The sequence below is a fragment of the Eptesicus fuscus genome, chromosome 17, assembly GCF_027574615.1.
Source record: "Eptesicus fuscus isolate TK198812 chromosome 17, DD_ASM_mEF_20220401, whole genome shotgun sequence".
Classification (NCBI taxonomy): domain Eukaryota; kingdom Metazoa; phylum Chordata; class Mammalia; order Chiroptera; family Vespertilionidae; genus Eptesicus; species Eptesicus fuscus.
Window position 1 is genome coordinate 21,561,149 of NC_072489.1, and position 12,362 is coordinate 21,573,510.

Here is a 12,362-nt window from a genome sequence, read left to right on the forward strand (position 1 = left end):
ACATAATGTTCTCCAGATCTACCCATGCTGTTGCAAAGGGTAAAATTTCCTCCTTTTATACAGCCTAGTAGTATTCCATTGTGTAAATGTACCACAGCTTTTTTATCCACTCACCTACTGATGGACACTTGGACTACAATGAACTCAATAAATTCAGTAAAAAGAAAAAAAAACACATTATAACTATAAATTATTGGTGGTTTTCTTTACATTGTTCTTTGCATTTGGTTACCTTATTGACTATTCATCTATATAGTTTTTGCTTCTATTGACAACTTTCCCTCCATTTTTTAAGATGAGTTGAAAATTATATTGTAGAAATCTACTTGTATTTTAAAATAGTTTCATAATATGTTAGGGAAATAGGAAATAAAAATACAATATGAATATTTGGGAGTATTTATCTTTTTAAGGGTTATTTTTCATATGTCCACTCTTTTTAAGAAACAGTGTATAAAAGTTCAAGGAAGTAATGAATATTTCTTTCCATCAGGTTGCTGCTGACTTGGATATTGAAGGAAATTTCAACAGTGTGAAATACTTTATGCAACTTTTCTGTTTAAGAATAGTGAGGTATATTCTTTTTATGAAGTCTCTACACCATTTATTAAAATATATGAACCTAATTTTATTGATTACGGTCTTTTTTCACATTTGAAAATGTGCTATTGGGAGGTAGGAGCACATCCTTAGAGTCTGATGAACTAGATTAGAATTGTCAACTCTGCTGTATGAGCCTTGGCAAGTCATTCAGTTATCATGATCCTTATTTTCCTCTTTTTAAAAATGGGTGGTTAGACCTATTTCTTAAAATGGTTTGAGAATGAGATGAGGCCAGCACAGTGGCCTGATAACATCCTCTCTCCACACCTCCAGCTTTTCAACTGTTATATTATTATCTGTAGGAGCAAATAAGTTAACAAAGTGAATAACCCAGCTGACTGAAGACTCTTTTCAGATATTCCTGTTGAAAGAGCTAATGGAGAGCAGAATCTATATAAACAACACAGTCTGTCGGGAAATCGCCTGACCCGTGTGCGTGTAGTTGTCCTTTGTGTGTATTCCTCCAGTCAGGCTTAGAATACCAGATTCACATGGACTTAGGAGAGCACAGGAATTAATAATTTCAGACTAGAGTAAAAAGCAGTTAGATGACTTGGTAAAAGTGAATTCATTTGAATAATATTTTATAAAGCTTAATATGCATCAGAGATTAAGTTTACAGATTCTGATTCAGTAAATATATTTCTGGTTCAGAAATTCAGTAAATTCTGGACCCAAGGGACTTGGGGTCATTTTGATCTTGTAGGATATGATAAGTGTTAAAAGTGTAAACCAATAAATAGAAAAACAAAACAAAACAACGCTCAACTTTATGCACTCATCTCGATACTATTTTTTCACTAATCCAGGTAACTTCAGTAAGTGAAACTGACTGAAAATGATTACTCTGTAGTGTCTATATACCAGCTCAAAACCTAGAGCCAATCCTTCATTTTCTGTAGTCTGGGCAAAGACAGCATCATAGACCCTTCAAAGTCATGCAGTTCTTTGTATAACACAAGATAGATGGAAATCAAGTTACAAAAGATAAATTAGTGCATGTTGCTTTAGATTAGAAAACAAAAAGGATTTACTTTAAGAATCCTTTATCACAAGGTTCTTTGATACATTTTAAATGTTATTTGATTTATACAAAACAAATTTTCACTTTGTTTTTCAGTAAGACACATATCATATAAAATAAAATTTATAAATGTTTGGGAGAAAGGAGGAAAAAACTCACTCGAGTTCTCTAAGTCCTAGATGGCCAAGGCACTCTCTTGCTTTAAGATCACTGTCTTTAATAGAAAGGTAAATAATCAACTGCATTTTTAAAAGCACAAATATTACCCTCAAATTTAAAAATATTAAATATAAGCAGTCTCCTCTCACAATAAAATAATAATGCAAGCCACGAGAGACCTGGTATTTTTTACTTTTCAAATATTTTTTTCCTATTACAGTTGTTGTGAAATGAAGCACAATTGCTTATTGTCAGTCTACCTTAGTGGGTATGTCAGGGTTTTGAAAGCATTGATCTGGGTCCCCTGCTCTTGGTACTTCTCTTGTTAGAAACAGCTGTGGTGAATTGAGAAGGTAAGGTCTTACTTGCTGCCAGACCAATTCTTTTGGGTGCTTACTGCATAACCAGCCCATTAGGACCTGCCACTTTTTTTGTTTTGTTACCAGATTGTTAAACTATTTATTACCCAGAGTGGTAAACTGTTAAGAGCTATGCCAGTGATAAGATGTGCCACTCTAGAGATTTCTCACCTCCATCCTTCCTGAAACCAAGTATCTGCCAGTCCATTTCCTCTCCCTTGATGTGCTGCCATCTACTCAGCACATCTGATTTTCTTTATTCCAGCTTCCAGATAGTTCACACCAGCACCTATTATTATGCTTTCAATTTCTTTACTTATTTTGAATGTTTCGTTTGAGAGATGATATCGGCTTTTTAGTGAGGAGCAGACAAAAAACCAATATGTCTTACTCTCATATATGGTGATTTTATTTTAGAAAATATTTTTGCAAAAAGGTTTTGCTATGTCTTAGCAGTTTGGGAAGCCGGACTGATAAAATCAGGATTATGTCATTTGTCTTAAATGTTAAATTTGAACAAACTTTCTTTCCTTTAAAAATATAACATATTAAAATCCGTATGGTTTTATGATTTTCTAGAACATTCAGGAGGGAGTAGGACTAGAGACTCGATTAAAAATGAGCTGATTAGTAAAATATTATTTGCCTATTAGCATGTTTTTGCATCTATACATCAGTTTGTATAAATTGCAATTCATTTTTTATTAAAAGGAGAATAGAAAAAAATTGTTCTCTGTTGAAACAAGTATAAGAATTCATGTTTCAAGAAGTACTCTTGCTGAAACAAATAAACAAAAAAATTATGAAGGTCTTTCAAATTAGCTCTGAATTGAATATGTGTTCAGTTGAACATGTGTAAAATTTCTCACTGTGGATCTGTTTTATAACTACTCAAGCAATCTCAATTTAGATGGTCTTTGGTTTCTTTTCTTGTGCTTCTCGATTTTATGTTTGTACCTTGGGGCCAATAAACATCCACTTCCTGTAAGTAACTGAGCTGCATCCTTACCGATGATATGGTATGTTAAGAAATCTATGACTTGCTATACTTTTTGAACAAAGAGTTTTACTGGGAATGTGAGAGCCCAGAGTAGCACACAGAAAAATTTCATTTAGTCCATGTGTTATATACAGATAGAGGAACTGAATTAGATCAGAGATTACTGAACATGTTAAAATGTTAATTTTTTTTTCATTCTGCTTAATATCTCTGCCTCTGAGCAGGCTTATATTAGTATAGTAGAGAAACTAACAGGCTCTGAATTTTGAGAATGATTCAGTTCTACCATTTATTAGCCATGTGTCTTGGGCGAGTCTCAACTTCTTTGAGATTAATTAATGTGTCTTCATTGGGTGGTTATGAAGACAAAATGAGAAGCTTTATGTGAAATGTGTTTGTAAACGTCAAAACACTGCATAACTTGATTGTTTGCCACAGATATTGCTGTTACTATAACCATGTTGGGTCAAATTCTGCGTTTTTCAACTTCAACTACATAAACATTTCAGTTGTTTAAACAGGTGAGCATAGACAGGAAGGGAGACATGGGAACAGGGTGGTTAGGAAGATTATTGAATGTGAAAAAGATAGATTAGAAATAAAGATTTCAGACACAAATATATAAATTGTAAATAGATGATCATGATTCCAGACACAATCTCCTCTAGCAGGTCTTTACTTCCACCACCCCTACCCCTGGACATGACAGTATAAAAATGAAGCAGACAAATAACCCAGCTGCTGTTGCAGCTTCCTCCTCCTCCTTCTCCTCTTCTCCCTCCTCCTCCTCCTCCTTGTTAAAGATATTTTAATTTCAAATATGAGAAATCTTAAAATTCTCAGTTTAGTTGATGCTTACTGTAGTAAATCCTCAGATGCACAAAGCTAGGGTTCCAAGGTGACTGCTTCTATTCAAGTTGTTCACTTTAGATGAACTTAAACTGTTGAAAGAAAGTGGTTTGCTTCAAAAAATGAATGGCATGTATCTGTGAGGCTCCCTGGAACCTAAAAATTTTTATAGTCATTTATCAATTTGAAAATGTCTGGAAATTAAATGATGCTTGAATATTTGCAAGTCCAACTTTCTAATGAGGAAAATTACAAATGACATTTTGATTTACATTGTAAATAAAATTTGGCATTTGATTTTAGACACACAAATAATATATTTATAATTAACTATATAAATTTGCTAACTGTGCAAAGCAATTTTTTGAATTTAGAGAATTAAGAATACTCTGCAAGTAAACTAAAAATTAGAAAAACTAAAGATTAAAATTTGACTTAAAATGACAAAAAAATTTGAATAGCAAATAATTTATGCAAAATATGTTGTAAAATATGTGAAGTTAATAGTTGATACAAGTACTGTAACATTAAGTTTAATTTAAATTAGTAAGAGAGTTTGCCTTTTTCAACATTTTGTTTTTTTCTTTCTGACTTTGTATATTTTTTAAAAAAATTTGCTCTCTATATTTTTTAAAGTTGGTTCTTCTAGAAGTTGCTCTTAAATTTGCCATGATAAAATTAGACTTTTGTAGATATGATTTCTTTGGAAGAAATAAAAATATTAAACCTTTGACATTGGGTTTCACAAATTGTTTTCTTCGTTGTTTCTGAGTGTTTGACCCCCTGTAAGATTGACATATTTTCAACCTATTTTTGATGTCATAATTATAAAATGACAACATAAAAAAGCACTTCTTCTAGTGCAATAACAATGGAAACTTATAGTTTTATATTTAAAAAACACACAAAAGAATGTGAATACCACAGATAAAATAGAAATATTTTCAAACAGTAACCTGTGTCAAGCAAATACCAGAAACAAGTTGATTATTTCAGCATCTAAAAAGTCAGGTATTCACAATTTGATTTGAATTAACTATATAATACAATTCTATAATCAACATATGATCTGGGGTGGTTTCAAATTACTCTGGGTTATTTTTCAGATAATCTGGAGGTGACTCTCATTATGATGGCAATATAAACATATTGGGATGTGTATAGTCGACTTGCATGGTCAAGTTCTCCACCAAGGCTCACATCTATATTGAATGAGCTGTAGATGTTTAGGCTCCTTCCCCAGGAGAGAACTGATGTGGCACATAAAGATTAAAAATTCATATATATTCTTTGAAATGTTCCCAAAAATATAGCCTCACATTTCTAAACGAAGAGTTGTCTTAAAAACCAGCCACATTTTGCCGTGACTGATGATTATTTTTAAGTAAACCACTTTGGGTTAAATAGGAGAAAAGTCGCTGCTGTACATTTGTCCACCTTGGCCTGAAAATAAGACGCATAACAAGTTTTTGTTTGTCACTGACAGCTGCACCTTTTTAATGTATCAAAGACTGTTGCTGTGGTTACGGCCTTTGTTTCCAGTGATGTTTTGTCCATGCTTCCCCCTCCACCCTTAACAATGGGTTACTCAAAAGAATGAAATAAGGAGTCATTCATTCAGAAATATGTTGTTAAAATATCCCTCTTTATCATTACAGTTCACTGCTTAGAAACTAGGCTGTAATTCAAGGCAACAGTTAAGTCTGTGAAGAAGTGTTAAAAAAAATCTTTGATTTTTTTTTCCATTTATAAGAAAAACCTGGCTATGTAATTGAAGAACTTCTTAACAAGTCTCAACAATTAAACCCTTTTTTGGTTAATGTATTATTTCTGGAACAAGTAGATAAAATTCTACGCAGTAAGCATGATAAAAATCGTGCATGTTTCTCACAGCACAGAATTTTAGTCAAGGTTTCTGGGCACAAAAGCAGTAACAAAACAGTCCCTACAAAACGGAGTAACTCTGAATAACACAGGAAATAATTTTTGTTAATTTAAAATTTTAGAAACGGAAATGTGTAAAGTTTGTAAAGTAAGCTGTAATTAAATTATGGTACTGTACATACCAGTTGTTTGTATAATTGAAATTTTACAATATGAAAAATACATTAGCTCTGTACAGTTTTTACAGATAGGTAGGATGAGTTTTGGAGGAAAAAGATTTGTTGTTTTTTTTTTCAGGGAAATACTCTGTTTAAGTAAAAAAAAAAATACTGCACAACTTAGCTAATTACAAAGTATAGACTTGAAACAATTAATGTCTTCTTTATTTCATGAATCAATCTTGGATTTTTGTTTAACAGGGGGTGTTTGTTTTGTTTTGTTTTTGGAGTCCACACGGAACAAATCTTCCTCATTTTGTCCTTGAGGTTACAGTTTGGTGGCAGCCCCTGGCTGCCATGTAGCTCAGTTAGGCCAGATGCTGTTTATGGTCACTGATGCGGCCGGCTGCTGTGATTGTGCTCAGGTCCAGCTCAGTCTCTAGGTGCGTTTCCATCGTATCGTCCTGTGCAGTCGTTTCAAAGGACTTATGAGAGAGAAGTTCATGGTGCACCCCACAGTAACTTATTGTGGGCTGGTCGTAGGCCAGAAAGGTTGACACATTCATTGATAAAGGAATCTGGGGGGGAAAAAATGACATGAGAAAAGTCTGTTATAAAAAGATAGACAACGTTGGGGGCAAGATTTAAAGACTGTGAAAGTGCTCACCTGACTCATCTCCATGGTTATGTGGCTCAGGTGTCCCCATGCCACCCCACTAATGTCCCTGGTTCTTTCATAAACACAGTGTGACAGCTTTAAAGTCTGGGATGAAGCTGTCCGATTCTTGTCTAGATCCTCCAGACCAATAGTAACCTACGTGTTTCTGAACATGCTAAAATCTCCATTGGAAGAGTCAGAAAAACGCTTTTCTTCACTGGGGTAAAAGTGTGGCTTTAGTCAGAACTAAGAAAACTACTACTTGGTTATGTGTGGAAAGCCAGCCCTCTCCCCCGCTTCTCTCTCCCCCCTCACCCCCCCCATCTCCATCCCCTGAGTTTCTGATCCAGTTGGTCAGAGGCAGAACCTGGAATTTGCATTTCTACAAATTCCCATATGATGCTGGTGCTGTTAATCCTCAAGCACACTTGAAAACCACAGAGAAGAGAATTGTCTATGCAAGTCATTCTGGCTCTTCTTACTCAATAACTTCGTTTTCTTTTCTTTATCTTTATTGTTGGAAGTATTACACATGTCCCCTTTGTTCTTCCTATTATCCCCCTCTGTCCCACACCCCTCAGGCCTTCACTGCACTATTATTGTCTGTGTCAATAACTTCTTAAAATTTATTTCACCATGAGAATTCTTTGAAACATTAATGTCTGTGGTTTGGTCCATATATCTAAAATTTAGGTTTAGAGAACTCCCAGGAAGAATCTATGACTCCTATGAAGATCTAAAAAGCATGAAAGGATGATGCTAGTTTGAAGGAACCAGTGGTATATATATCAGGAAAGGATTCCCTTGCTAATTGAAAGTTTAGTGAAAAATGCAAGATCTAGAGATATGAGGAAAAGGGCAAGAGTGATCAATGTGACAGAAGGAAACATACATGTTACAGACAAAGGGTAGTCTGAAATGTCAGATGTCAAAATCTAGAGATTATTCTCATGTTTTTCAGTAAGACAGAAACTTGTCCTAAAAAGTAGGCAGATTTGCAATTGAAAGTGATTCTTAGATTACATCTTAATATCAAGAAAATATGATGTATCAGTAAGTAGAATTTAACAGGTAACCATATTTGAATGCATTATAGTAGATTTTTCCTGCAGCCTTGATCTCTGTTTACTATCCTAATTACTAAATCATGATGTCTAATTGCCTTGGATAAAATCTTCTGCTGCTCTTGCTTTGTGAGTGGATGAAATATATTTCTGTTTGAGCACTTCAGACTACATTCCTTTCTGACTTCTGCTGAGATTAGAGCCCAAGACTACGTAAAATATAACGTATAGGTTTTATTCTTTTATTGATCCTTTTCTCTGTGTATAAGAACCCTCTTTGCCTCTTCTTATTCCATTCCTATTCTACCCATATTTATTTTTTTCTCAATAAAAATTGGTTTAGCAAATATTTCTGTTTTCTCTTAAATAATAGTATTCACTTCTTTTGAGATGATTGTTTATTTTTAATAGGAACATTTCAATGTATCAGGTGTTCAGGGCTTAGTCCTTGGAGACAGAAATGTAATTCAATTCATCAAATTAAATTCCTGAGTAACTTTATTTTTTTGTGGATTTTTAAATTTGAAGCATGCAGTTATCTGATATGTGAATAAAAGACATTATACACTTTAAAAAATAATTAAGGTGATTAAAAGATCATAAAGAAAATAGTAGGATGCTTCCAAAGGTGCTCATTTAATGTAAGAATCTCAGGTTTTACAGATGAAATAGCTCATGTGACTACAATATGGTAATACGCAAAAGTGATTGTGTAGCATGAAAAGATTTGAGTTATAGAAGAGAATGAAAATAGAACTGTTATTGGGTACATGAGTTTTACATTAGCCGCTGGGAAATCGATGCTCTGTAATGTGTTATGGGTCATATATCTCTAGGATTTTATATATTTGTTCTTATTTGCCATGAAAACTTATGGGTCATATATATTACATCATTCCTGGCTTACTTAGAAATAAGTCTAATGTGAGTAATTTGTGTTTCCTATGGTAAGGATTAGGACAAATAATAAACCATAATATGTTTATTCTATGTGTCTGTGTGTGCTCACACACACAATCTACTGCTCGATTTAATATCTAAAGGCAACTGGTACTCAGAGTGCAAGTCCTAATTTGAACCGTATCAGTTAAGCTGTTAGCTCTCATTATTTATTAAAATGTTCCACATAATTTCTTTAGAGAGTTTCTTATTTTTGGATACGTCTTCTTTTAAAGCACCCAACCCTGTGGTTATACTTTTCAATGTCAAGTTGTGTTAATTCTATTTCTAAAACTGGGATAGCACTTACAATCAATGTGGATGTTTAACGTGTATTTTTCCCCCTGCAATTGAAAGTGATTCTTAAGTTAGATTACATCTTAATATCAAGAAAATATGATGTATCAGTAAGTAGAATTTAACAGGTAACCATATCTGAATACATTATAGTAGATTTTCCCCAGGTTGACCTAAATGATTTTGAAAATCTAAGTTAGCATTGAATATATTCATATGTGTATTTATAGGAAATCCCATACATATACTCACAATATATAAATAAACACACATGTGTACAATCTTGTAGCCAATTATGACCTCAAAATCATTTAAATCGGGTATGGAAAATGCAAATTTGGAGGACACATTAGTTCTAGTCAAGTATTATATATTTGTTACTTATATAAGACATGCATGTGGATATACTATACCATGTATAATATGTACATACTAGGATACTGCCTGGGTAGTGTGGAGAGGCTATCCATTGGCATTAAACACCTTGAGGCTCAGATACAATCCCTGTAAATCCCTTCTCGTCACCGAGTCAGTAAAGAAAGCAGCCTCTTCTCCTCCTCCACATAACCATCGAGTGACTTTGTGCTCTCTGTGTTCTTTCCCCTTTCCAGGCTGACCGTGGCGTACTCTGTTCATTCTCTCTGTCTCTTTCTCCATTTGAACATGCTGAATCAGGAGCGTTCCACAGCCACGCTCTCCCCTATGCATAGGGCGTAGCAGGGCAGTCTCAGTTTATGCTTACGGTTCCATTTTGGACAATAAGTCACTCAGTTAACTTACGTGAAGATGACCCAAATATGTTATTTCATAAAATGGAAGTGAGCAGCAGCCCTAGCTGCTTGACTAAGCTAGGAAGTATGGTTCCGGGAAGGGCAGTAGGAGATTCAAGTCTAATAAGACTCTGCTTCCCAGACCTGTGGTTAGTAGGCTCTGTTTCAGTGTCTGTAGAATCTTCTTGTCATAGCTTTCAGAGAGAGAACAGTTTCTTTCGGTGCATGTTGATATCATGAACTATTTATAATTACTTATGGTTCCCTTTACTCCTTTTAGGTCATTGTTTTCCAGGTGAGGTAATTTTTCATAGCTTGTAGAGATCCAGGGATATGAAAACTTACTCCCCAGAAAGCAATATCATCTAGAGTCTGAGCTAAGAAATCACTACATGCTATTCTAATAATGAGAGGCAGTAGCTGACCCATTATTTAGGAAACTCCCCTTAGGAAAAATTTTGACTCCGTTAAACTGCTTACTGTGTTGACATCAATGGTACTTGCCTAAGCAGTAATTTTCCAGTGTCTGTCTCAACACTGATGATAAATACCTTTTACATATAAAAAATTTACCGAGTCAGAGAATAAAATAACTCTTCTTCCTATTCATATGTCATTTTGAGCTTGTGATTTTAAAGGAAAAGAATATGTTTTTAAGTTTCCAATTTGTGATTAAGTAAAAATTCTCATTTTAAACTATATTTACTATGTAAACATCTATGTATATTTGTACAATATATGTGTGTAGATATGAACATGCATATGTTTTGCTCCTATTCTAATTAGTTGGTTACAAGCAATTTTTTTTTTATTGGATTGACATTGGTTCACAAAACCATACAGGTTTCAAGTGTACAACTCAACAAACCATCATCTGCACACTGCATCATGTGCCCATAGCTCAAAGCAGTGATAAAAAAATTATAAAAAATAATTTAAATTAATTATTTAGAGAGAGCGAGGGGGAGGGAAGGGAAGGAAAGAGATAAATCATCACTTTGTTGTTCCACTGGTTGATTCTTGTATGTGTCCTGACTGAGGATCAAACCCACAACCTTGTTGTATCAGGATGATGTTCTAACTGACTGAGCTACCCAGCTAGGGCTAAAGCAAAGTCTCTTTCCACCCCATTTATCACCTCTTTGCCTGTTTCCACCTACCCCCAGTCTCCTTCTTCTGGCTATTACCACATTGTCTGTGTGTCTCTCTATATATCCCTTCACCTTCTTTCACCCAGACCCACAACATCCCACCCCTCTGACAGCTGTCAGTCTGTTCCATGTATACATGCCTCTGTTTCTATTTTATTCGTCGGTTTATTTGGTTCATATATTCCACATAGAAGTGAGATCATATGGCATTTGTCTTTCTCTGACTGGCTTATTTCACTCAGCGTAATACTCTCCAGGTCCATCCAAGCTGTCGCAAAAGGTAAGATTTCCTTTTTTTTGTAAATTTGTTTTACAGCTGCATAATATTCCACTGTGTAAAAGTACCACAGCTTTTCTATCTACTCATCTACTGATGGGGACTTGGGCTCTTTCCAGATCTTGGCTATTGGGTTACAAGCCACTTGTACATCTCTTCTGTTGGATAGCAAGGATTATCTTAAGTACAATGCTCTGAGGAAGAGAAAATGACAGTCCACTTTTGAGAGAAAATAATAAAAAGGCTGTTATTTTTCCTTTCTAGTATTGCAAAACAGGAATGCTTGCTTGTTAAGTGTTCTTTCTGAATAGAGTTTTTAGTAACTATAAATATTAACACTGATTATTCTTGAGCAGAATGCTCATGCTGTTCCTATATATCACAGGGGAAATCCTCCATTTTATAGGCCAAATGTTATCTAGCAAGTATCCTACCTCTCTAGGTTGTGTAAGGATGATGCTGTAGGGTTTTGTAGCTATTGATTTCAATGTTCTGCATATAGCAAGAGAAATGGGCTCAGCCTGTGTTGCACAGTGGTTGAGCATCGACCAATGGACTAGGAGGTCACAGTTTGATTTCCTGTCAGTTGCGGGCTCGATCTCCAGTGCTGTGGGGCATGCAGGAGGCAACAGATCAATGATTCTCTCAGTATTGATGCTTCTCTCACTCTATCCCTCTCTCTTCCTATCTGAAATCAATATATAATAATAAAAGCATAATATGCTAATTAGACCGGACATCCTTCCGGATGATCTTCCGGATGAAGCAGGGGCTGCGAGGGAAACCTGGTCCCAGGTGCCTTCTGGTGGCCTGAGGGAAGCCTGGGTCCCGGGTGCCAGAGGGAAGCTGGTGCTGGCAGCTGGGGGAAGGAAGGCCTACCCTTGCACGAATTTCGTGCATCGGGCTTCTAGTAAAAATATATTTTAAAACAAAAGAGAGAAATGGGCTTCATGAAGGAATTCATTTTTTGAGATGTAGGCTTTATGACTATCAAGACATTTTTCTCTATTTTATGTTGTAATTCAGAGTCCTATTATCTTTTGTTTTTATCTATTAAACTTAATGAATTTTCAGTTCAATTAAATTTATTTCTACCTATCTATAATAATAAAAGCATAATATGCTAATTATACCAGGCAGCTGAACGACCTTCCAGATGTCCTTCTGGAC

General features: G+C 34.9%; 2 protein-coding genes across 2 annotated transcripts in view; one reads left to right on the top strand and one right to left on the bottom strand.

Moving 5' to 3' along the window:
• CTNNA3 (catenin alpha 3) overlaps positions 1-12,362 on the top strand; it is a 1,343,669-nt gene that overhangs the window by 406,139 nt on the left and 925,168 nt on the right. The gene's annotated exons all lie outside the window — the stretch shown is intronic.
• The window catches only part of LRRTM3 (leucine rich repeat transmembrane neuronal 3), a 156,611-nt gene continuing 150,653 nt past the window's right edge, over positions 6,405-12,362 (bottom strand). The window contains exon 3 of the mRNA XM_008145459.3: positions 6,405-6,614. Coding sequence (XP_008143681.2) covers positions 6,405-6,614 — 210 coding nt within the window. The remainder of the gene's footprint in view (positions 6,615-12,362) is intronic.